Source organism: Sylvia atricapilla, chromosome 7 (assembly GCF_009819655.1).
Source record: "Sylvia atricapilla isolate bSylAtr1 chromosome 7, bSylAtr1.pri, whole genome shotgun sequence".
In the NCBI taxonomy this organism is placed as follows: domain Eukaryota; kingdom Metazoa; phylum Chordata; class Aves; order Passeriformes; family Sylviidae; genus Sylvia; species Sylvia atricapilla.
In genome coordinates this window covers 33029807-33056099 of record NC_089146.1, presented here as the reverse complement: position 1 = coordinate 33056099, position 26293 = coordinate 33029807, and the positions used below count along the sequence as shown (strand labels likewise).

The window sequence follows — 26293 nt, the reverse complement described above, 5'->3', positions numbered from 1 at the left end:
CTCCTCATCCACAGGTCTAGTTTTTTGAGAAATTTTTGGCAACCAATTTAGTCAATCATGGTAAATTTAGTAAATCCATGATTAATCTACGTTGTCTATTCCCAGTCATCATCTTCCCCTTCCTTACCATGTCAGACTTTAGAAAGGATATGCTCCTTGATTTCCCAGGGGGCTGAAGTGAGTCTGAGCAGCTGGTAATCTCCTAGATTGTTTTTTAGCCTTTTTGAAAACAGTTGCTGTGGTTTGGGTCTTTCCTGATTGTCAGGGTCCTCTCCCAGTCCTCAAAACCTTTCAAACCCAATGGTGAACAGCCCCACAATAACATCAGCTGGCTCTTTTAGCACACTTGAATGGCACCCACCCTCTGGGCCAGGTTTGGGTTCAGGTTGCTCAGGGGACCCCAATTCCTTGCTCTCTCTGACTAATAGTAGGGATTGTGTAGGGAACAAAATAAAACTTCAGAGGACTTGAATTAGCTGTGCAAGAGCCGAATGGATTCCTTGGAATTCGATGATATCACTGAGACAGGCGCCATTGGTTTTGTTTAGTGATGGATGCTGAATTATCATCGAGCCAAAATTTAAATAATCATCTACAAAGGAATAGTTTTCATTCACAGTTTTGTCTCTAACTTCACTAGACGGATGTGGACAGTTCCTTCAGGTCTCTTTAGGAGATCTAAGCTTTACTTAGAGGGCAGGTCTTGAGCTTGGTCTTCCACTGCCCCACAGAGGCAGAAGGAAATGTTCCTTGTGGACAAGGATGCCAGGGTGGGGCAGAGACGGGCACTTCCTTGGTGACTGGAGCAGTCCTGTAAGAGCTGCTTCATTCCTCACCTTTCCCTACAGTTTGAACATGGGATAGTGTTCTACATTAGCAGGGTATGAGATTCAACAAAAATTTGGAGAACAGCATTAGTGTGGGTTAGCCCCATCCTTTTTCTAATGAAAAACTCAAGAATGGTTTTCTTAAAATACTGATTATTAAATTCTTTGCTGTGTTACATTTTAGCAATGCCTACAGATACAGAAATAATACATGCTTAAGGGAGAAGATGTGTAATGCTCATCCTTCTGAATTCAGTCAGAGTTTTATGGAGAGCAAGCACAGAGGTAAAACTCCAGATTGGTCTTTGACTCTGACCAACAGCTTTTGCTTCTGCAAAAATGATTCACATTTTTAATGTTAGTTTGTGTCCTACACATTGAGGGCTTGTAGAAAAATAATTTAAGAAATTCTGGATAGGCAAATGAACCTCAAAGTAGTTATAACACCTGAAAAAATTATCAGATGTAGGGATATTTTTCAGCTATGGAAAGAAATTATCATTAAATACAGTTGAGCACTTGCAGTTTTCTGCTGTACAGGAACTTCATTCTCCCCTCAGTCTGTGAGCTGATGTAGTGACAAGCTGCAGAGAGATGACAGATTTCGCTGAGGATTTGGAGTCTGAACACCTGTGCAGTGTCATGCATTTAAAAATAGAATGTGACAGCAAAACACATCAACCTTCTAATGTCCAAATGGAAACCACGGGTGTTTTTTCTTCAGCTTTTATCTAGAAAAATCACTTTCAATCATCACTGGCCAAGTGAAAATACAAAGCAAGGCTGTTTTGTTGTGATCCAGAATAAACAGGAACAAGTCAGAATGGTAAGCACTGGTGCACAGAAAATATTCAGTAATGCCCATTTCTCCTCAGTGCTGTTGTGCATCTTATTAATGGTCCAGAAAGATTTCTTCAGGAAACCCTTGGAGGTGGGTTAGGAGAAGGCTGCCAACCAAAGCTGCTTTGCCTACCTTGCCTTCTGCATGAGTCACTCAATACTCCAATGGATACATCAGAAAAAAACAACCAACACGGGGGTTTTTTTGTTTCCTATAATCTTCTCTCTGGGAGCAAAAGAAGCATTAAGCAAGGGCAAAAAGATAGAAAGAGGCTTGCTTGAGTGCAGGGTTAGATGTTGCATTCTGCTCTCCTCTGGAGGAGCCTGCGTCACTGGCGGTGTTGAAGGGAACATCTCTGCTGCCCATCTCCCTTAATAGTATCCTTGAAATGTTAATCAAATCCAAAGCACATAATCCTTTTTTGTTTGTTTGTTTGTTTTCTACAGAGGGAACGAGGTTTCCCCAGTCTGACAGAGCCTCTGAGCCCTCTGCCAGGCTGCTCTGCTCTGCTCTAAGGTTGAGCATAATTGTTGAGCAGCACTGTGGGCTGCCCAGGAGCCCAGTCCATCCCGTTTTTCCCATTACGTGATGCTAACCTTTCAGCGGGTGCTCTTTCTTCAGCAAACCCTTTGTTTTCAGTGATCAGATGTTTTTGCTTCATCTTGGGTACAATCATTTTGAGAAATGGTTTTGGCCTCTTTTCTATTGCAGTCCTATTAGCTGTTTTTAAAAGGACATTTATTCAGTGCTTTGGGACAAGATTTTTATGTGGTTGTATGACGGGGAATTAAAGAGGGCCCATATTTAGCTCTTCTGTGCTCTCATTTATGGATGAGAAAGACAGAAATCTACTTTAAACTCAGACAAGAATTAGCATTTTGGATGACAAAAGCTATCACACATGAGTGGGTTGCTTCCTAAAATCAATGAAATAAATTAGACTCCCTGTTTAGGAGCATCTGGCACCCTTAGAACCTAGTTCTTATAATGATGTCTCTGTTTGTTAAAAAGAATTATGTAACAATATGGTTGATTTATTTCAAGATGATTGGCTTAGCAATTTAATTGGACTATGCAGTATACCAGAGCACAAAAAAAAAAATTAATTAGCTCATTTGTTTGTGGATGACTGCAAGCACTGTACATCAGGCTCAGCTCCTTGAGAGGTGAGCAGTCATTTGATCCTGTGAGGAACCTACCCCTGTCAGCTTCCAGGGAAACCATGCTCACAGCCAAGGAACAACAGCACCACGTTGCTGTTCAGGTGTTGTCAGAGCCCACAGAAACCTTCCTTGGAATCCAAGGAGTGCCCTGTGACTGCTGGCAGGCTCAGGAACCTTCCTGGAGAAACAGCAAGGCAAAAATGTGCCTTGAAGAATAAAACTCGTTTTCTCTCTCTGTGACCTCTCTTTTCTCTTGAGCTGATATTCCACCTTCCAGCTCCCAAATACTATTAACATCCCAGAAAATCAGCATGCTGCATCCAGGTTTTATATTCATCCTGGTGCAAAGTTTTATGTCCTCTGTTTCCAGGGCAGCTACTCATACATGAAAAGCAGGCGTTTGCAGCACCATCTGACTCCTTCACGAGGTCACCACCTCCCACTTGAGACAGAGCAGTACAATTATTATTGTCATCATTATCATTATGGTTATTATTTTTGTTATGACAATAAAAAGAAACCTCTTAGTAATATAAGAGTAACATTTATTGTAATATGTTCAAATTACTTAATATCCAAGTAGTATTTTCAGAATAGCACTTGACAGTGGTTCAAATAACTTTCAAGATCTCTCTATTTCAGTTCCAGATGCAGCCAAGAGATTGCTGACTTGTGAGCAAATTTCACTTAAGTGTTTATTAACTTGTTTCTATAGTCCAATTTTCCACCAATTTCAATAAAGCTAGAGGTGTGGATGTTGATTGCTCTTGTGTTGTAAAGTTAAAACACTCCATCCCATGTGATTTCCTTTTTCCATTACTATAATTGAACAGTGAAGTCCCCACTTCTCTCCCACCCCACAAAGCATGCAAAAAAACAAGGAAAAACCTAAAATTCAAACCAGAATAAGGATTTGACTTAAAACATAAAAGGAGAAATAAGGCTGAAATTCCATAGTTATCGCACCCTGTAGTTCCTAGATACAGCCGCACATCTGGTGTGCGAGATAATGCGCTGTTTAGAGACCATGGTAGAACACAGAAAATTGGAAATGTGTTTCAAGTCTTAACACTACATTTCTTCACTACTGGGAGCAAGTAAGGCCCTGCTTTTCACTCTTTTTGTAGGTTCCCTTTAGTTTTTTGCTCTGTAAATAATACATGCGTGAAGGAAATCAGGAAGGGAATGGTTCTGTAAGAAGTGTTTTGCGCAGAACAGCTGAGAAGGTTTTTTATCAATTCTCAGACCATGTACCAAAGTTTAATTGTGATGTTAGCCGAAGGATAAAAGAAATAAGAAATGCTCAGTTGAGGACATGGGTGGAGCAATAAAAACAGCGTGTAATTTGTTCATTCACTTACCACATAATATAAATCATTAAAGCCAAAGGCGAAGGTGGTTTGCTATTCTCTGTAACAGAGGATACTCTCTCAGGACTAGCTGGGGCTACAATTCACTTTTGCCACAATCACACCTCTCAGTTATTAGCATGTTCCTAGTCTGTAGCTATCAGACAGAAGTTAAAGCTGCAGCCAATGTGCTTCCCTGCTACTTCCTACTGAAACTCCTGCATGGGTCTGATTTCTGGTAAGGAATATTTTCCTTGTACAGTCATGCAAAATGTAAGACTATTTTACAGAAAAATTACCCAGGTGTAGTGCATTAACTTTGGACTTACTGTAGAGGAAATCACATCTCTAAATGTAGAACATCAGACCTGATCTGACCTTTTAGTACTTCCACACAGTGGTGGGAGCATCACAGCCCAGCCACGAGACCAGGGAAGCAGCATCCCAAACCAGAGAGAGGAGCAAACCAGGCGTGTAATGACCCTTCCTCTCCCTCCAACCTGTTTGTCCCATGTAGTGACCGTGGAGAGAGAGAAAAGCAGCCAAGTGAAGCATGTGGTGGCACTCCAGAGAAGGTATCTCCTCCCAAGTACTGAGCAGCAGTGATCTGCACATCGGAAGTTTTTAGTCATTTTGATCCGTGTTCAGCTGTCAGAATTTTTGCAGAATTTTGAGCAGAGTCAAACCAGAGGTTATCTTACAAGACATACAACTTATCTGCACTAATGAGGTGTAGCCCTTTGCTGGGTGAACAAAGATCTGCTGAGATTCTTCTTTTCTGGAGCATGAGGTGGAAGTACTCGCTCTGTTCCATGAAGTAACATAATCAAGCTCCTTGTTCCCTGAAGGTGGGTGATAAAAATCCTTGTTTCTCACTGAGTGCAGCCATCCTGCTCTCCTCCATGCTTGCCTTGTGGACAGGAGAAGCTGCTCTGCTTCAGATGGAACTGGAAGGTTCCCAGCCTCAAATCCAGCTAAGAAGAATGGGGAAAACAGATTTATTTACCAATTTCTGAAGCCAGAATGTGTAGCAGATTACATATACATTACCTTACATATACTCTGGTGAATTTGATGGTTGTGACTGGTCCGGATCAGGTTTGTACCAGTGGGTGATCGAGGCACACAGGGAAGTGGCACGGGGCTGTGCTCCATTTATCCTTATCCCCGCAGCATCACAGGCAGGTAGGACAGGCAGACAAGTCCTTCCTGAAATGGTTCGTCACAAGAACTGGCACTCCTGTAGGTATCAGAAGCTGTGGTGTAATTTGATGTAACAAGTTTATTGGCCTGATCATGGAGACTCAGAGGCTTATAAAATCACATTTTTATTACTGATTCAGTCATGCACATACATATTTACAGCTTTGTAATTGATCACATAGGGCAACACATTAAATTTTAATGCAGGGAATTACTTCCTGTCCCTGTAGAACCACCTTTTGTATCCACAGGAGACAGTTTAAAACATTTGCAGCAGAGTTGCTTTTATGTCTGTCATACACTTATTACCAGCTTTGGTCTAGGCAGTTAAATTTAGATTTGTTTCCTTCTTTGATCTCCACAATCTGTGGGAAAACACGCACTAGGAACAAGAAGAATTGCGTGACTTTTGGAGCCTGGCATCACTTACACACCATCAGTTCTTGTAGCTTCCCTTTATCAGCTCACATCTCACATCTCTTGTTCTAAAACCCTGCTCTTCCTAACCCCTGAATGTTTGGGGTTTGAGATTACTTGTTGGCACTCATTCCCAAACCTATTCATGACCAGTGCTTAGTTTTCTCACACAGACTCAGAATTTGACAGTTTAATGGAAAACACCTCACTTTGTCCTGTTCAGTCAGTGTGTGAATTAAGCAGTGATTATAAGGCTTATTAGCAATTTTGGGTCCTTCTGAACTGGTTTATTCAACTTTTTAAATAGTAGTGAGAATAGTAGTGCAGTAGTGAGAACTGACTGCTGCAAATTAGGAATTTTCAGAGTAAATCTTAAATTAGCAAAGTCTGTTTTGGAAGCAAATTCATTATTTGTCAGGGAGGTCAAGACTGGTCAGCTGAAAAAAAGAATAACCCCAAAAGAAATCTGAAAACAGAGGTGTTTAAAGAACACTTTGGTTTTGTTACCCTGCATGGTCAAGTCCTGGAGCAAGGAAAAGCCAAAGGCGTTGTTAGGGGAATTTGGATAGGAGTATCCATGGAACCTTCCTGGCTGAAGGTGTCCCTGCCCATGGCTGGGGGTTGGAACAAGATGATCTTTAAAATCCCTTCCAGTCCAAACCATTCTGTGATTCTGTGATTATCTAAACTTTTGAGGAGGGGGAAAAAAGTCTGCTGTAAGTGAAGACAGACAAGCCAACAGAGCTGAGATTTCTCACTGAGGACTTATCTAAACTGACCTCAGGTTCAGGCCTTTGGGGGTTTTGCAGGTTTGGGATCCAGCTGGCTGGATCCACTGATACTCGCATTCCAGTTTGCATTATTTGTGCTAACACAGGAAAGATTTTTTTCAGATTATGCTTTTTATACAGCCTTTCCTGTAAAACACCACTAGTGTGCCTCCAGAGAGGACACTTGCCCCTGCCCTGTTTCTAAGATTGTGCATTTTCTGGGGTATATGTTTCAGACACGTGTGCCTTAAAAGCCTCATGCTGAAGTGTCAATCCCCTCACCCCCAGCACCCCTGGATGATTTATCTGCTGTCAGGGCTTGTTTCACCAACTGCAAGCACCCTGCTAGTACAGTTCTTTTACACAACCTGGAAATGTTATTTTTTATATGCCAATTGGAATACATCAAATGCATAGTGAAATGAGACCAAATTAACACTGGGGGTTATGTACACTGTAATTCACAGTAAAAGAAAGATTGGAAGATGTAAAGATGTGTTGAATTTGCTCCCTTCTTGTTTGATACAGATGTGGAGCAAATAGGTTTGAAATTATATTTTTGCATGCAAATGACAGCAATTTGTATTAACTCCTATTGTGCTAGAATGTAACATTTTCATCTGATCTAAGCCTTTCTGTCTTCAAATCCTCTTTCTGATCTTACGGTGCATTTACAAAGATCTTAAATATTAATTATCTTGGTAAATTCCTGCAAGGGAACAAACCAGGCACATGTTGTGACATTCTTCCAGGCGATTTAGGTGTCAAACTCATCTCCCTTTGTTAAACACAAGTAATGGATTTATTTTATCAGGGCAGATGACTGACCAACTTCTGATTAAGCCCTGTTAAAACTTACATGGTGACTGGATTTCAAATTTGAACCTTGTCGTTTTCAAAGTTCTTAAACCTGTCATTCTGTTTTTTCTAAAAAAAAAAAATCTGATTTTCCTATTCTTGGGGACATAAAAAATGGCTGAATAAATCAAAAGGGATTAAAATTTGGTTTAAATAGGACCTTACAGTATGGAGTCACTGTTAGTACACCATTATGAAGAACACAATGCAGGCGTGGCTGGCTCATGGCAGGCAAAAGCTAATATTGTTTCACCTTAGAACTTAATAATCAGGCAGCCTCAGTCAATGATTTTCTCTTCTTTAAGAGAGTAATTCATTTAGGAAAGCAGCATGCATGCCTGTGTGTAGGCAGCAATGAAATATCTCCAAATGCCTGAGTGTGCTACCTCAAGCTAAGTGCTTTGAAAAGGAAAAAGAATTTTAATTTAATTTAGAAAACTGCTGTGGCCTTCCACGCATTCAGCAGGGAGGACACAAGCTGTGAGCAAGGCGTGGGGACAGGCAGCTCCAGCACAGCCCCAACTTCCACACTGGCTGCATGGTGGGGAGGAGGACAACCCTCAGCCTGGCCTTCATCCCAAACCTGTGCTGCCATCTGGAGCGTGTGGGGAAAGGCAGTGAGAAAGGGCTTGCCCAGCAAGGGACAGGTTTTGGTCCAGCCCTAGGGTGGTGCTGTGACACTGCCAGGCTTTTCCTGGGCCTCTGTCTTACTGAAAAGATTCAGTGGAGGATCTTCTCCGCAGTGTGTGACCCTCACATCCTTGGGCTACAGTTCCAGAGCAGCCTCAACCCCTGCTGTGCTCCCTGGGCAGCCTGATCCACACCACCGGGCACTGTTTGAGCAGCAGAGAGTCCTCTGTGCCAGCACCAACCCTGCCCCTGCACATCCCTCGTGTTTCTGTCACAAAGCTTTGAAGCAGAAGTATTTTTTCTTAGGGAGATGCCACAAATGCACTGAGCAGCTCCCAGAGCTTGGGTCTGACCGTGCTGCTCAGGGTGCATTAATGACACAGCCCGTGTGGGCAGCAGGGCTGCCAGGGAGAAACGTCATCCCTGAAGAACAAACAACAGAAGTGTTCTCTGGAAGAGAAAGCTTTTAACCTGAGAGTATTAGCCTATCTCCGTCCCTGCCCAGCTGATGGACTCTTGGACACATCCACGTGCTTGCTTCAAAAACAGCAGGAGGATTCAGGAGGAGTTCAAGAGTCTCTGGATAACCCCAGTTAACTGGTTCTGTAGCAGGAGCTTGCCCAGGAACTTGGGGTGACCACAGCTTTCCTGAGATGTCAGTGCTGAAAGCACTTAGGGCAGCTCTTTTCCACTGGGAGCTTTCCACACTGAGCTCTGTGGTGACCCTGCCTGAGCCAAGAGTAGTTCCAGAAAAACATCTTTTAATGCCTTAAACAGAGCGTTTCCTTCCCAACCCTCAGCTGGGTGCACATTCTGACAAGATGCACTAAACTGTGAAAGCTGGGGCGACGTCCAGAAACTTGGGCTTTGTTTCTGGTCACTCTCCCCTGGCTGCAGTTGTCTCCCGTTAAAGGCAGTGGGAGCACAGACGCTGTTCTCCAGGAGCGGGATCTTTATCTCCATCACGTCACCAGCAGGTTGTTAGAAAATGCAGCCTGCAGTGAAGCAACACAAAAAATCTTCTGCTTGATTTAAATAATGGTGTTCATTGCCTATTAAAATGTAACTTCTTACTTTAAAAAAAGATTAATTAAAATGTACAAGAATGCAATTCAGTTACATTTAATGCTTCAGCCCAGTGCTCACTTTTCATCACTCATTCCCAGAAGTAGTATTCAGGGAAGCACGGCATTCTCAGTTCTGCCATTAAAAACACAAATGACTATCAAACCTGTTCTTTTCAAAAGCCTGGCTCAAGTATCACCATTGTTAGATTTTTCATAACATATTACTTCAGTCATTACTGTTTTGCAAGATAATTGTATCAGTGATCTAACTTTTGCCAGGATCCAAAGTGGCTGAAAATAGTTCACTGCAGCACCTTTGTCTTTTAAAGGCCATTTGGGGCTTGTTATTTTAATCCTTGTGCAGCCTGATTTATCACTTCAAACATCTGTCAGCTGTGCTTTGTCTTGAAATTGATAGTGATAGTGTTACTGATTTTTCAAGAGCAGCTGGTAGAGGTTCATTAGTTAAGCTCTCAAAGGGAGTAGATAACTGTAATATTTTTCTTTGTTAATCATCTCTTACTCATTGTATTAATACAGAGCTTGAAATCTGCTAGAAATGCACGGCTTCTCTCTGTTTCTAGCTCGTCAGAAGCATCCTTTCATTCTTTTAATCTGGTTCGATTATTAAAACTCTCCTCTTCATAATGCAGTAAAAAATTGAATAATTGCACATGAGTGGGGAGAGAGAAAAGCCAGCCTTTGCTGTGTCACATTTAACACTGAGGGAGGTCAGCGGGGTCTCAGAGTTCACATCCAAACATGAAACAACTCCGGAGAGGAGATTAAGGGCTCTTCCATAATTGATTTTTAATTTAAACTTTACAAGGCATAAAAAAACCTCCTGACAACTTCAGCAAAGTCAGGTTTATTTCTAACAGATGCAGCAGTTTTCTAGTCACGCGCTTTCCCTGCCACACAAAACAGCCTCCATGGTTAACTACGATTCTTAAAACCTTTTCCCTCGCAGAAATCTTTGCCAGGCAGGCTCCAGCTGAGCACCACGGTGACTCCTGCCCGGAGCTTCCAGGGACCTGAGCATCTGGGAAGTCTCCTGCAGCTCAGAGCAGATCGGCGCTAGCACCGGCTCCACCGGCAGCGCTCACACACACAGATAATTACCGCTGGAAATTAGTATTTTAATGAACTGATCCCGGCAAACGTAAAGCGAAATCTCCCAGGCATTAAAGGAAATAAGCAGGAGGGGAAATGATTAACTGTAAAGTTCAGCAGGTGCCGGCTTGGCAGAGGGGCTCAGTGTCCCTTTGTGGGGTTGGTCCTGCAAGCTGCTGTGGGTTTTAGGGACAGGGTTTAGTGGAACTTGGCAGTGCCAGATCAATGGTTGGACTCGATGATCTTTAGTCTTTTCCAATATAAATGACTCCATGAGCTGCACCTGCAAGCAGCACAACTTCAGTGTAGATGGAAAACACCTGGCACATCTCACAGGGTTTCCAGGTGAATAGGATTGTCTTCTAAATGTCTAAAAGGACTAAATGCCAGATTTCCCCCCTGAAAACACATCTCAGTCCCATAAGACAGTACATGTGTCCATAGCACCAGTGAAGCTCAGCACAAAATAGATTGTGAGAATTCAGCCTGAATTTCAAGAGAATGCACAGAAAGAATGCACATTTTCCAGAATGGCTGAAAAAGCCACTTGGTAATCAGTGGGGGTTATTTGGTGCTAATATTAATATCAGCTTTCTGTATCTACTGTATCTTGATATTTTTGTACAAGATTTTTTCAGACCCTTCACAGACAGGTTTACATTTCTGTTACTTTCCCCACCCTTCCAGAATGCCTCATATATAGTGAAGAACTGAAACTACTTAGTGATATCTAAGAAAAAAATTTTAAAAGTTGTTCCCCAACAAACACACAAATAAGAGACCTAATTTTTATCTCAAAGATCTCTTGATTTAGATTTAAGGCAGGGGGAGGGGAACCCAAAGAGTTGAAGTCTTCAAGAAGAGAATTGGTGCACATTTTTTGGCAAGAGACATTTCTCAGAACGAATTTTCTGTTCTCTCAGCAAAAAGGTAGATCAATTCAATGCATGGATATAATTTAAAAGCAATCTATGCTCTGAGCAACTTATCCGATTGCGGCTGGAGGGAACACTTCAGATAACCTAAAACTACCTGTCAGGGTTGTGAAAAAGGCACATTTTTGAAATAGGAAATCTTTGCAGGCTTTATTTTTAATTTTCACTCTTTTCTTCTGCTGCTTCTTCCTTCCAGTTTTGTTTCTTTACTGAAGTGCTGTTTTAGTAAAATAGTATTTTGCTTGCTTGTACAAATTGGAGAATTTTAAAGTGCTGGTTGTTTTTTTTTTCTGTAAAATATGATACTAAGTCCGAAGTGTCAATTTTGTTTAAAAACCATGCAATGAAATCGTATCCGGGATTGGAAATTTCTCCCAACATACCCCTTTTAGATTTGTATTTTTTTCTGTGGGTTATTTGGATTTGTGGGTCATCATCTTATATTCTCATTAAACCAAAGATTTCTACCTGTACCTTCGCTGGCCTTTAGGTGGATGCAGAGGCAGGCAGAGATCTTTCTCCCTCAGATGATGGGAAAGATCTGGAGCACCAGGAGTGGCTGAGGGAGCTCAGGGGGCTCAGCCTGGAGAAAAGAGGCTCTGGGGGTCAGGCTCAGCTCCCAGGGAACCAGCAACAGGACAGGAGGTCATGACCTTAGAGGTCATGGTCTTAGCTGTGCCAGGGAAGGTTTAGGTTGGACATCAGGAAGAATTTCTTCACAGAAATGGTGATTAGATACTGCAGTGGGCAGCCAGGAGGGTGGTGGAGTTGCCGTCCTTGGAAGCGTTTAAGGAAACCTGGATGTGGCACTCAGTGCCATGGTCTGATTGAGATGGTGGTGTTCACTCACAGGTTGTACTCAGTGATCTCAGAGGTCTTTTCCAGCCTTAATGATTCAATGATTCTGTTTACAAGCAGAAAATGTAATGGGCTGCAAGGTTAAATCATGAAGTCTTTCTTTTCTGCTGAAGCATCTTTTCATTGTATTTTTAATTACACAAGGCTGGGTAAAATTGTTAAAATAATCCAATTCTGTTAGTTATTAAACAGGGGATTTCTGACTACTCTGAGGGAAAGAAAGTTGCAATAGCATTTAAAGATTTCTAAATTGTAAGCTCCCTAACTGGTCTGGGGGACAGTTGAGAAGTCTGAGTGCTCTGCCACTGTCCAGCTAGAGATCAGCACCCTGACTCCCAGTTTCCCCCCATAATGGATATCTTTGCTGGATTTGGCACACTGAACCCCACAGTCCCTCTGTATTATCCCATTCAAAATGAAACAGAAATCAAGGAAGTGAACTCTGAACTTGTGACTTGATTTCATCTTTGCACCAGAGTGTTTTGAAAAGTCAATCATTGCCCCAGAAGAGAGAAAACCAAGGCACAAGAACCTGTTAGTCTTCATTTACTTAGAGTTTAGCAAGGAGGAGGCTGTCAAACCTAAAATGGCATTTTAGGTGCCTGAGGAGTGAGGCCACTCTCAGTTATGAGGTTCAGCCTCTCTTCTGGATATTCACACTCCACCATTCCACCACCAGCTCAGTGCTTGGTGGATTATAGAATCACAAAAAGGGGTCAGGTTGGATCTTAAAGTTCATCTCATTCCAACCCCGTGACATGGATGGGCAGGGCCACCTTCCACCAGACCAGATTTCTCCAAGCCACATCCAACTCAGCCTTTTTGCTCCGTTGCAGACCAGCTCCACAGCATCCCAAAAAATAAGGCTGTGACTGGTTGGAACAAACATGGTACTCTTATACAGCTCTGCTGAAAGATGTTGTTTAACTCCCAAATTCCTCACAGAGCATTCCTGACAGCAGTCACATCTGCAGCCATAAAACCCTCCACAGCCTCTGTCTTTGAAAAAAAAAATTTAATAATCAGTAAAGTTCAAGCTCAGCTTGTTGTGATGAATTATTAGAGCCCGTCATCATTTTCTTGGGGGGAAAAAAAGACTAAAAGACTATAATGGAACACAATTTTATGGTTTTTTCCATTTAATTGATGATGGGCTGAGTTTTTATTAATATTTCTGGGCTCCAGTGTAAGATGCTGAAAAAGCTAATATGAGATCATTGTATCTGGTTAATGTGTGCGCTTTGCAAAATTGATAAGCCCTGTCAAGACATAAATTATTTAAAATTTGATAAATGTGTTGAAATCACTGAATTTTCAAACCGATAAAGCAGAGTTATTTCTCTTCCCCGCCACACACCCCCCTTCAAACTGGGGCTTTTGTGCAGCCACTCAGTGAGGCCACATTATCTCATGGCCTGTGAGGCTCCAAAATTAGCACAGGGAACCCAGAGAGGTGTCCTGTGCTGCTGCAGAGGGGACACCCATGGGGCACTTGGGCATGGAAGCAGCAGAGAGTGAGGAGACCACTGGAATCCTTCCCCAGTATGAGTTTTTCACTGGTGAAACTGGGGGCTGGAGGAGTGGTGGTAACCCTCCTCTCCAGCAGTGGGATAAAAAGCTCCCAATGAGCAGCAGAATGGTGCTTCAGAGCTGTTTATTCCAACAGACCAATTCATTTCAGCTAATTGCCAAGAGTTTTTAAATGATTCCTGGCAGGGGTGAAGCTAAAGGAATGATTGCCTGTGATTGATGAATAACCTGGATAAAATTCCCAAAGCACCAGAACTATTAACTCTTGCATGGGGACACCTGCTTTTATTTAGTGCCTTGCCCACAGAGAAAGGCACTGGAGTGAGTTCCAAATGAATCCAAATTTGGGCAGATAGAGAAAACAGAGCATTTACTGATACCAGTGTCTCATCAGTGTCATCTCATTTCTCAAAAACAGCTCACGGGGAACATCATTTAACCCTGTGCTTGTCTGCCATGGTCAGGATCGTGCATGGAAGGGAGATTTTGAAGAGCAATCACCATATTTTAGAGGGCACAGGAAGAACCAAAAGTTTGAAGTTTAAAACTCCATAAATATAAACCACACCGCACTGGTTTGAGCTGTTCTCACCATTTTTGCAACAAAAGAAAACAGCGAGACACGCTGTGGATGGGGGCAGGATTGTGTTTCTTACTGGAAAATATCTACAGGCTAATGGAAATTTTAGGGTAACTGGGTGCTGTTTTACAGCCTCCGTAATAGGGAAAAAGATTAGGTGATTTCTGTTTGGAAATTGATGGTTTGGAGGGAATGGGAAAACACCGGTGCAGTAGAGGAGAACTCCAGCAATAGCCATCTGTTTAAATGGATACACTAACTTCCCTAAGCTGGTATTTTTCAAATACCCTACCAGCAATATTTTTCACTATAGAGATGCATTATGGTGAAATAGAAAGATGCTGAGAAGTCGTTTTTTTCCAGCATGTGCTGCATTCTTTTAATACAGAGTTTTTTTTATTGCCCGGAAATTGCTAACCAATGTGAATAAACAGCTGAACAAAGCCATCGGCCCTTCCTCACTAAACAGCAAAATGCAGCCAGTGAGGGAAGGGAAAACTGAGTGTTAGAGCTGGGTTCTCTTATATTGCAGAAAGCTTTATTCAAAACAGGAAAAAATTCTGCGTGCCACAAAGGTTTTACATTACAAAAGCACAAATTCACATTATTCGCATCTCTGAACAGTGTCCCCTCGTTGCTGCTGCTGCAGTAGGCACTGAGCAGAACCAGGCAGTTCTTAGTTAAGCACCTTTTTTACTGAATATTTGCAAAACACAACCAATTTACCACCCTGAGCCATGAGTTCCCTTCCCCGCAGCCCTCTGAGCTGACAGCTCTGTCAGCTCCTGAATCTCACCCCTGTAATGAAATCAGTGGAACAAGACAGCATTAGGATGGAGCAGAGTCAGGAATTAAGGCTGTGCAAGACTGGAGAATCCCACTGCCTTGCAAAATGCTTCAAAAAAGAGGAGGAGAAAAATACTCAAGCAAAATGTAAGGTACAGCTTTCTGCAGTGCCTAGGGATTGCTGTCTGGGCCTTCAACAGGAGTATTGCATCCTTATAGTTCAATTTATCAATGATTTCACATTCCTGTGTTATGAAAGGTGTTTTGTTGCCACATGAAGTAGTCCAGGTCACTAGCTTCAGGGGTATGTTTCATTATCCCATGAGTAAACCTCACTTGGTGTAACACAGACATAAATAAAAGTAGCAGTAGTCCAGCAAGGTGCAATTCTGTGATTTCACCATCATGGTCTTGAAATACTTGTGCCCTGATGTGTTATTGATGTGGCAAACCTGCCTGGCTTTAGCATGTGTTAATGTTTCCCACCCTTCAGCCATTCTCAACCCTATACCCACATATTTCTTCTTTTCCTATCAGAGCCTTCAGCAAGGCACCCCTGGGAAAGCAGCACTCTGCCATCTCATCTGGTGTGAGAGCCCCCAGAAGAGACATACACTGAGCACATGGCTCAGTGTCCTCTGGATCTCCTCATAAAAAGCCAAAGAGCCATTGCACGGATTTCAATAAGCATTGCAGAAGACAAGTAGCCCAGAAGGATATTTGAGGGTGTTCCTGTGCCTTTGCCAGAGGACAGTCAGAGCTGGGTGCAGACACCAGCAGAGCCAGAATCCCCTGTGAACCAAACAGTTTCCTTTCCATATATTTCACCTTAAAATATCCAACCGTTTTTCCCTCTGACTCAGTTACTAACAGCAAAACCAGCTGTAGGTGCCCATGGTTTGAGTGGTCATTAGCATTTTAAATAGCATTTCATTTAGCCATGCAAATGAGGAAAGTTTCCAGCCTTGCCAGGCCCCTGGGCCCAGCTATAATCTAGAAATGCAGCAGAAAAGCATCTTTTTTGTGCTTCTCAAGGCCTCAGGTCAGGTTTGGGATGGGTGAACGTGTGCAGCACTTCTTGCTTCATGTGAGCAGAGTCGCTTCTCTGCAGCAGGGGAGTGATTTCCCGGGCAGTGGGGATGGCCAGTGTTCTCAGTATCACACAGCTGATCCTGGGCTGGTGACAGGCTTCAGAGTGGCTGAAGAACCACACATAAACATGACAGAGCTTCACCAGGAACTTTCCATCACAGCAGAAGTGATGTTTCCCCCAGCATCATTATGACAGTGCTATTTGGGCTGGTACAGATCAGCATCTGTCACTGTTTCCATTAGAATCTCCTATTTCCCCGGGTTCGTAGCTCAGCCATAAAAAAAATATAAGATAGAGGCAGAAAGGTGACATACAAGGTCTCGGGCTGAGAGTGATCACTGTTGTCTTTTCTTCCCCCGCTTTTAATCTGAAGAAGGAAATAACGTATTTCTGCAGAGATACACCTGGCCCACTGCATTTCCACCCAGCCATGGATTTATTTCTAGTAAAAAATAAAGGATAGGACAAGTGGAATGGCCTTAAGCTGAAGGAGGGCAGGTTTAGATTAGTTATTAGGAAGAAATTCTTTACCATGAGGGCAATGAGGCACTGGAACAGGTTCTTGGAAGTGTTCAAGTCCTGGTTGGAAGGTGTCCCTGCCCATGGCAGGCGGTTTGGAACTGAATGTTCTTTAAGATCCCTTCCAACCCAAACCCTTCTGTGATTGTATGATTTAGCAATAGTGATGGTCACCTTTCAACATTCAAGCTGTGAGTGTTGCTGCAGTTCCACATTTCATTTTAATTACTGCATTAGGGGTGATCAGGAAGGACACGTGGTAGTGGGTTTGGGCTCTGATTTGGAGCCTATTGCTGCAGAGCAGGCCCCAGTGCAGATTAAGGGCTTTGGAGTTTCTAATCTTTGCCAGATGATGAAATGAAAGATTGCAATTTATAGAAATAACAGCTGGATATGGTAAAAACAGAACCCTGTGAGGAACCAGAGGTGTAGGAGACCCTTTGGGATCAGGAGCAGAGGAAAAAGCAAGCCCAGCATTGAAGTGTCCTTTATGAGATAGGAAGCACAAAATTCCACCCCACACATTCCACATCTGTGCTCTGTGTTTTGGCTGCTTTAGGCAAACTTCCACCATGTAATGTTACCGCTGGAGAGTGAAAACTCCATCCCTGCATTAGTTATACTGGCATCCCCCACCTGGATTCTGGCAGTGTCGGATCGGTGAAGTAGCAGCAGCATTTTGCCAGGAGGAAGGGCCAGCAGCAGTTTGTCACCAGGGACACGGACAGGACAACAGTGTCCTTTTTTCTTCCCATTTTAAATATTTCTTTTTTCTCTTCACACATTCGGAGAAATAGCTGCAGCTGAAAAAGTTTTTCTATTGTACATTAGGATGATGGTGTAAGGCAGTTCTAAGCAGAACGGACCCTAAAAACACCTTCTCCAAAGCTTTTACTCAAGATTTAAAGGACCTAAAAAGTCAGGTGATCATTTCTATCCTGTTGAAACACAGATTTTGCTTCTGACCTCTGGATCATACACTTGAATTCCACATTTCCAACAGGACTTCTCTGCCAGAGAGAACAGGAAGAACACACCTGGGAAATGTGTGTCTCCATTGAGTTGGGAATTTTACTGAGACCTGTTTGAAATCTTAAGCCCATTCTGTCACTACCAGAAGGAGGTTTTGCTTTCTGATTGCAGACTCAGCTTGGCCTTGTCACGGATCTTAAACCTGATCTGTGCTGTGTGGCTGGGAATGCTCAGCACTTCTGGAAGGCTGGGCCTTGCTAAGCACAGGCAGCTGAGCAGCTGAAACCAGCACACCAAAATGTTCACTGTGTCAAACTAAGGGCACAAATGTGCAGACCAAGTTTGGAGCAAATGGAAAAAGCAACACCAGAGAAGACAAATGTACAATAAATGGTTTAGGAGACAGTTACACCAGCAGAACAGGATTTAAAGCCTAAACCACCTGGAAGGTTGTGGAGAGAAAAAGGAAGGGACTGGAAAATCATGCTCCATCTTTTAGCAGAGGGGCCACTTTGGTCTCCAGGGTTTCCACCTTCCTCAGTCAGATATTCATCTAACAAATCTGTGAGCATGGGGCACCTGCCTGCTCTTGCACATCACAGCCATCAAACAGAGGTTTATCCATTTGTCCCTGTGGATGGCTCCTGTTGAGATTCTTGCATCTTCCATAAGCTATTTTGAGTAAAATCCTTGCACTTTCATAGGGCAGTAGAAATTACTCATTACAGTGGTCCAGGTGACTGATTCAGACCCTGTGGGTATAAAAATAAATACGAATGGCTCCTTCTGTGTCTTGGCTGTTTTACTTCCACCCTTGACACTGCTCTCCCTTTCTGTTTCGGAGCAGGTGTTCTGTGACACCAGTCGGGTCGCACAAGCCGCGGACGTGCTGGACTGGGAAGACAAGGATGCTGCAGAGACACTGGTGGACAACGTGGTCCATTCCAGGATCATCAACCCTTTACGCCTCTTTGTTAAGCCATCTCCAGTGCTGAAACACGGCCAGGTGTCCTACTCGGACAGCATAGAAAACTTTTGGGATTGGTTGTCCAACATCACGGAGGTTCAGGAATCTCTGGCACGAACTAAGCGCAGACCTATCGTAAAAACTGGGAAATTCAAGAAAATGTTTGGATGGGGCGACTTCCACTCCAACATCAAAACTGTAAAGCTGAACCTCCTGATCACGGGGAAAATCGTGGATCATGGCAACGGAACCTTCAGCGTTTATTTCCGGCACAACTCCACAGGTCTGGGGAATGTTTCTGTCAGCCTGGTGCCACCTTCCAAAGTGGTGGAGTTCGAACCATCCCCACAGTCCACGCTGGAGACCAAGGAGTCCAAGTCCTTCAACTGCCGCATCGAGTACGAGAAAACAGACCGTGCTAAAAAAACTGCCTTGTGCAACTTTGACCCTTCCAAGATCTGCTACCAAGAGCAGACCCAAAGCCATGTCTCCTGGTTGTGTTCCAAACCTTTCAAAGTCATCTGCATTTACATCGCTTTCTACAGCGTCGATTACAAACTGGTGCAGAAGGTCTGTCCCGACTACAACTACCACAGCGAGACGCCCTACCTGTCCTCCGGCTGACCCGTCCTGGGGCCGGGGGATCACTCATAAAAACGAGCATTCCCATCAACCTTTTGGAGAAGAATATGTTTTCCTATCAGGTTAAAAAGTCTCTACAAACTGTAGCTGTGTTTGTGCTGTATCGTAACCTACCCAGCTGTTTATGTAACGATCGTTTTTGTTTTGAGGCCGTTGCGTTTTCGCTCTCTCGTCATTTGTAAGGGAACTGCCGGGCTGGCACGTGACAAAAATCAAACAAAATTATGTCTGGAATGAACATTGATCTTAAAAATCACTTTTTTAAACAACTCCACGGCAGAGAGGTTGTCTTTTACTTGAAGTGGACAACACTTAGCAGGTCCTACTTCTCATTGGGAGCTTTGGGTGACAGTAGAAAGAACAAATGATGAAGCAGCTTCAAAGCTGTTCATACTTCAAAGAAACATCTGTCCCACTGATTTCTTAAAGAATGTTACACGGAGGGCTCAAGTAGTCAAGTCCAAATACTAAGAGGAAGTGCTAATTCTTTGGAAAAAAAAAGGAAAGAAATCTGCATTTTATGAGTTGTAGTAGCTGTAGGTGTTTCATTTAAGTGAAGAGTGAGTAGTTCTTCCTTCAGACTTTCTACCCATGGATATGCAATGATGTAACTAGACCTCGATGAGCTTTAGTTTATTAGAGCCCACAGGTGTACACGTGTGGTGTACATTCCTTCCTCTCACACAAGCACACGCCAGATTAGATTTGCAGCAACTGAGAATCTATAAAAACCTGGGAAAAATATCATCTCTGTTTAAGTCAACCTGGTCTAGTGAAAGGTGCTGCTGCCCATGGCAGGAGGGATTGAAACTGGATGATCTTTAAGATTCTTTCCAACCCAAACCATTCTGTAATTCTCTGAACTGTAACAGGGGCTGGTTTCCAGGCAAAGGAAGCAATTATATTGCTATCCAGCCTCTGAGCATTAAACTGCAGTAAGGAAAACACAGCACAAGGATGATACCTGAACAAGCAGCTTTCTCCTTCTTGGCACCACTTGTTCCCTTAGCAGTGCACTGCACACCTTAAGTCAAAGTATCACAACAAAAATCTGTGCACCTTCACCTCATAAAGCAGGTTTGAAACTTAATGTAAATTAACTCAGCCAGGCTTTCACCCAGTGCAGAGCCAGCTCCCTGCACTGCAGTCATAGCAAGGGAGGGTCCAGCTGTGGTTGTGCTTCAGCAGATGTTGTCCCACTGCAGTCAGGAGTGGTTGGCTCTGGCCACAGGTTCCAGCATCATCCCCTGTGCTTTCACTGGGTATTGATCTGCTGCTGCTGCCAATTTGCTCTCCTGCTCCATGTCACAGGTCCTGTGGAAGGAGCTGGCTGAGGAGGTGCTGATTGCCTCCAGTCAGACTCACACACAGGGTTTGAGAAGTTACACACAGCTGAAATAAAGCTCTATTGAAATACTCTGCTTGGTGATGTGCACACAGACAAGTGACTATGGCAGCTCAGAAGGACTCACTCATGAGATTAATTCTGATTTCCTGGGTAAAGACTCACACAAAAAAAACCTACTCTGTTAAAAATATACAAGTAACTGGGTGATTTGTTTTTCTCTTTAGGTGACAAATTTAAATGTGTGGTTTAGTTTGATCAATAATCTAAATGTTTTCCTTCGTCTTATTTCACACAGAGTCTCTCCTGTTCTATAATGATGTTTTTTAGTTTGCCTATTCCTGTCAATTCCAACAAGTTGGTCTACTTTGTATTCTGTATAGCGTGTCCTTGCCCCAGCTGTACATGAGCTTGGATTTATTGCTAAGAGTTCAGTGGTTGCTGCTTTTGTAACTTAGCTGTAAGCCATGATTTTATTGCCATGTGTTTTTACTCAGCACTGTAGGCAATTAAAAGAAAACCCTACATGCAATTTATTGTAGAGTATGTGGAAACCATGTATGTATATACACTTAAATATGTGTACATATACAGAACATATGTGTACATGTATTTGTATGTAAATAAAGAGAGTTTATTAAATCTGGCACTTGCCTGTGGCCCGTTTGATTTTTGGTTTTAAATGTTGCATGTATGAAGACACAAAGTAAAACTAAGGTACAGCAACATCTCACTGAACCTTTTGCCCAGCTGGAATTTGTTTTTCCTAGGAGATATTTAAATGTGTGCTTTAGTGAACTGTGTACAAGCCCAGGCAGAGTAGGTTCAGCAGCATTCCACGATATTTGAGAAATGAAGCACATGTTTTGACGAAGACAATCATTAACTGTTTATTAATTGCACAAGGTACATTAAAAGTGAAGGACTGGACAACATTCCCAAGCAGGAACACGCTGGGAGAGAGGGCAGCTCACTGATTCAGCCCTTGCTCAGCTCCTCATCAAAAGGGGAGCTGGATTCTCCTCCTCCCTGGCTGGGGCACTTCCCAGGCTGAGGGAAGTGAAAACCATGGGAGAAACTCACCCCAATCTCCTCCCTTGCAGCCCTGGCACAAGGAAGCAGCCTGGCAGCTGGAGCAGAGGGAGGGAACCCTGATTCCAAACCCAACAAGTCCCCACCACTCTTCTTCCAACCACAACACTTTATGAATCAGCTTAAAAGAAGGTGGTTGGTTTTCCTTTCAGATCAATTTTGAAAACAACATGGAGAAAAAAAAAATTACATTCTTACTGCAGTCGAAGTCTGATTAAGAAGAAGTTATTTACACCCATCAGAGTAAGCAAAATACAATGCAATGATGACAGGCTTGATTAGGTCAGATGTCATGCTGCCCATGTAAACAAAACTAAATGTGATTTCATTTCACACAGAACAGGCCATGTTTTTAAAAGCATTGTGTAGCAGGTGGCTGTTTCAGACAAGTTTCAAATTGTTACTATTATGGCTCTTAGTCAAAGGATTTTGAAACAAAACCTTGAAATGATTTACAGCCATTTTAGAAAGTGACTTGAATGGGCAATGACAATTTATGACTGCAGCAACTTAATCTGTAAGTTTTTAATATACAACCTTTATTTAATCCCAGTTCCACTGGATAGTTTTGCACACATTTTTATCAGTGCAAATGTCATAGAATCACGGAATACCCTGAGGTGGAAGGGTCGCACAGGGATCATCGAGTCCAGCTCCTGGCTCTGCACAGGACACCCCAAAAATCCCACCCTGTGCCTGAAACACTTCCTGAACTCTGGCAGGCTTGGGGCTGTGACCACTTCCCTGAGGAGTTCATATTAAATATGTAAATTTATTGCTAAATACATTTCCTATTGTTCTCCCCATCCAGTGGCCATACATTCAAAAGTTCCAATAACAAGCTCATTCATGACAAACATACAAAGCTTCAGCATTTTTCTTTAGCCATTCCTCTGTGCAAAGCTGCAGGAACCATGCACATCCATGGTTTTTAACTCATTCCAGCTTAAAGAAAGAAATAACAGTTTGGGGTTTTTCTTCTTTTTTCCCCTGAAGAACTTTGTTCTCCGTCTCTTCAGATTTCTAATCTCCCTGTTGCCTTCACCAGTGGTCACATCTTGGTCTAAAATTCTCAGTGCCCATGGTTCTAACATCATCCTGCTGCGAGTTCTTCAGCTTCATCATCAGCTCCCCAGTGCCAGGACCACATGGCAGTGCCCAGGCCCTCACGAGGAGCAGCAGGGCAGAGAACAGCAGAGAGCTGAGCACTATGTGCCATGAGCTCCCTGGGGTTGCACATTTGCTTTTTAGGGTGAATTTACCGAGTAGTGGCAAATGAACAAACCCCTGGCTGATCCTGATGCAAATGGAAAAACTCTCACAGCAACCAAGCAAGGGTGTTCTGTGCAGATCAGCATCCTGTGCTGCTTTTCTTTTCAAATTGTAATTCAAGGACGTTAGAATTTGCTATTTGTTTTATGCTCTGTTGACCAGCATAATCTGGATAATGTTTTATTTATAGTATAATAATGATTCGTCATTAGCACTGTCTCTATTCAAATTTGCACAGTCGAAAAGACAATAACAAGCTGCTCTACACTAAGTAGCTCAATGAAACACACATCAATCAAGTAGATTTTTAGCTGTAGGGTGTCTAGTTTGAAAAAACAGACTCTGCCATTCCCATCTCTCCCTCATGAGCACCTCCTGCACACGTCCATCAGGAGCAGTGTCCTTTGTTTTGGAGCTAACAAATGAAGTGGGGTTACAGAAGAGGAGTTGAATTATCTTACTTGGTGTCAAACCATCTCTCCCTTGGGGGTTTGTTGAGCTGGGGGCTGCAAAACCTGTTCAGATCTGCAGCCAGGAGTGATGGAAACTGAACAGAGTCCACAGGACACGGCCAAGGCTGCGGCCACCAACTCCATGGCACAGCTCTCCAGCCCCAGGTTTTGTCAGTCAGAAGCAAGCCCAGAGCTGTTGGTACTCTCAAGTAAGAACCCCAGCCATCGAGACTGAATTTTGAAGGGGGAAAAAAAAAAAATCACACAAAAAAAAGCTTTTTCTAAAGATGTCATTCAGTCTCCAACTCAGCACAAATCCAGCACCAGCTGCAGCCCAATTAAAAAGCAATCAGAGTCATGGGAAAACAGTTTAGTTGGAGAAGAAAAAATCCTACCTGCATAAACAGGGACTCTAAAATAGACTCCAAAAGAAATATCAGCACCTCCCAATTCCACAGTAATGGAACAGCCAACCAGGGCAAACAGAATCTCTTGCACTGCTCTCTGCTTTTGTCCTCAAGCCAGAACAGAGGGGAAAACGAAACAAAAAAACACCTCCATTCCTTCAGGGACTCAGGGACTTTAAAATATATTTTCTTCATTTTATGGGAAGTGCACACTGATACCAGCTCAGCTGGTCAGAGCACGGTGCTGGTAACTCCCAGCTCGTGGGTTAGACCCCATGTGGACCATTCACTGAAGAGCTGGACTCGGTGATCCTTCTGCCTCCCTTCCAGCTCAGACTGTCCTGAGATTCCTCACCGAGACATGAGCTGAGCTCTACCCAGGGTTCAGACGTGATGAGCAAGTCAAAAGCTCAACCTCCTTTCCCAGCTCCCAGGACAGAGGCGAGGTGGGAAGCACAGAGCTGGCACGTGGGGACACCATGGTCTCTTTTGGCTTGTCCCAGGCCAGACCTGGAATTCCCACCCAGAGCTGGGCCATGGGACACGGCCTGATGGCAGGAGTCCAGCACGGCCACCACGGAGGGGCCCCGGGACACCTTCCCACACACCCCGGTGCTCTCCTTGCCTCTCACGTAAACCATCCTTGGAAAACAAAGCAGCTTTTCACCAGCCTGATCCCAGACCAGCAGCTCACCTTCAGTGCTGCTCACCTGCCCTTGGCAGCCCTCCATTGCTGCCCCCTCGGATGCACATCCCTGTCCTTGTTCTCCTGCCTCATTCCCAGACAGTGCGTGGCTCTTTCATCATTAGGAGCCAATTAAGCCTTGGCTACCTTATCTTAACAGCGGAATGAGCTGGTGATCTGCCTGAAAGGTGATACATTATAATTGGTTCCAAATTGGCAGGACAGAGAACAGTGTAACACCAGACTTGGAGGTTATTTGAATTAGCCCCGAAGTTAAAAACGGCCAAAAAAACATCACCACCCCCACCTAAAGCCACCAAGGTGTTTGCTTTGAACTTCTAGTCAGCCAAGACTTGGCATCTTTTGTGCTAGAAGATCCTGCTTGGAGCAACCTGCTCTAGGGAGGGTGTCCCGTGGCAGGGGGTAGAACAAGAGGGTCTTGAAGATTCCTTCCAACCCAAACCATCCCATGACTGACATGATCAACACCTAAACGAGAGAAACATCCCAACATGAGGTTTTAGATGGGTGAAGAGCACTTACACTCCCGCCCACATCTCAAAAGCCCCTGATGAAATGGAACTCACACTGAGCTGTGCTAGATAATGACAAAAAAAAAATCAGTTCAGGTTTTCAAAACACATCAAGTTCATTTAATTGGGACAGGAGAACATGTTGTGGCTTAGCAGAGCTGCTCTGAGAGGAGCTGTCAGTCCCCGCTAAGCCAGCAGTAAGAGAAGAGGTGGTGGGACAGTGTCCCTGCAGCAGGTGATGCTGAGGCACAGCTAACCTGGGAGCACAGAATGTTTAACACACATTTCTGAGCAGGTAAACTAAAGGATTAAAAACTATTTCAAGTTGCCATAATGAAGATGATAGGCAAGCCTATTTATTATATAGTACTTAGAGCTACTTAATTCCAATCCACTTCTCATGTCAGATATATTTAACTGAGGCGTTTCTGACTTCAGTCGGGGAAGATTTGGATTAGCCAAAGCACCCGGAGAAAACAAGATGCCTGCTCACCCCGGCTTCTGGAAGGCAATGCCACACAGGGAGATTGATCTGCCCCGAGGGAATAACCTCTCTCTTCCACTTCCATCACTTGGTTTTAAAGTAAAAATACTACAAATACCAGACCTACAGTCTTTTGTCACAGCCGAGCACAGCCTGAGTGCTCCAAGCAAAAACAGCAGCACAGATGAATGGTGTGCAAGGCTGCCCACATCCTCGAGGTCAGCCAGGCTCATCAGTGTCCAGACATTAAGGGATACTTACATTTGACAAAAAGAGGGGAGAGAGAGATCTATTTTGATTCACCACCCCACTTATCTTTAAAATAAGCACAGCCCCTTATTTAAAATGTGAGTATTGAATTGTGTTGCCAGAAGCAGATTAATTGCAGCTTCCAGGAAAAAAAACTCTGAGCTTATTTCACACTGACTTTATTCCCACTTGAATTAAGTTCCTTATGCTACATCAACTCATTTGAATTTTTTGAATTGGTTTTGCATAGTATCATTTACTGATGTACTATCTTTAATTACATAACACACATACACTCTCCAACTGCATTATTAATGAAAGTGTTTTTAATTAAATGGCTCTCAGCATAATATTCAGTCATTAATTTCACATGCTCAGGATGTGGAGAGATTCTATTCCGATGGTCTGGGGAAGCTCTGTACTTTAGATGAGGGATACTTGCAAAGCGATAGTTTTTGAGAGAAGTTGGAATCATTATGAGCACAGAATTACCTCCTCAGCAGCTGCTGCTGCAGTTCTGCTCTGCTGGGCTTTATCTGTTCTTCAGCTCAAGTGCTCCTTTTGCTCTGCCACACTTCACCACTGGTAATTTGAAAATGCCTCTCCCTGGACTCGGGGAGATTCCGGAGTGAATAATCTCCGAGTTATCTTTTA

General features: G+C 43.4%; 1 protein-coding gene across 1 annotated transcript in view; it reads left to right on the top strand.

Annotated features, from left to right (window-relative positions):
* NXPH2 (neurexophilin 2) overlaps nt 1-21111 on the top strand; it is a 35182-nt gene extending 14071 nt beyond the window's left edge. Inside the window, exon 2 of the mRNA XM_066323171.1 lies at nt 18359-21111. Within this exon, the coding sequence (XP_066179268.1) occupies nt 18359-19102 (744 nt within the window). The 3' untranslated portion in view covers nt 19103-21111. The remainder of the gene's footprint in view (nt 1-18358) is intronic.
* The last annotated feature ends 5182 nt before the right edge of the window (nt 21112-26293 follow it).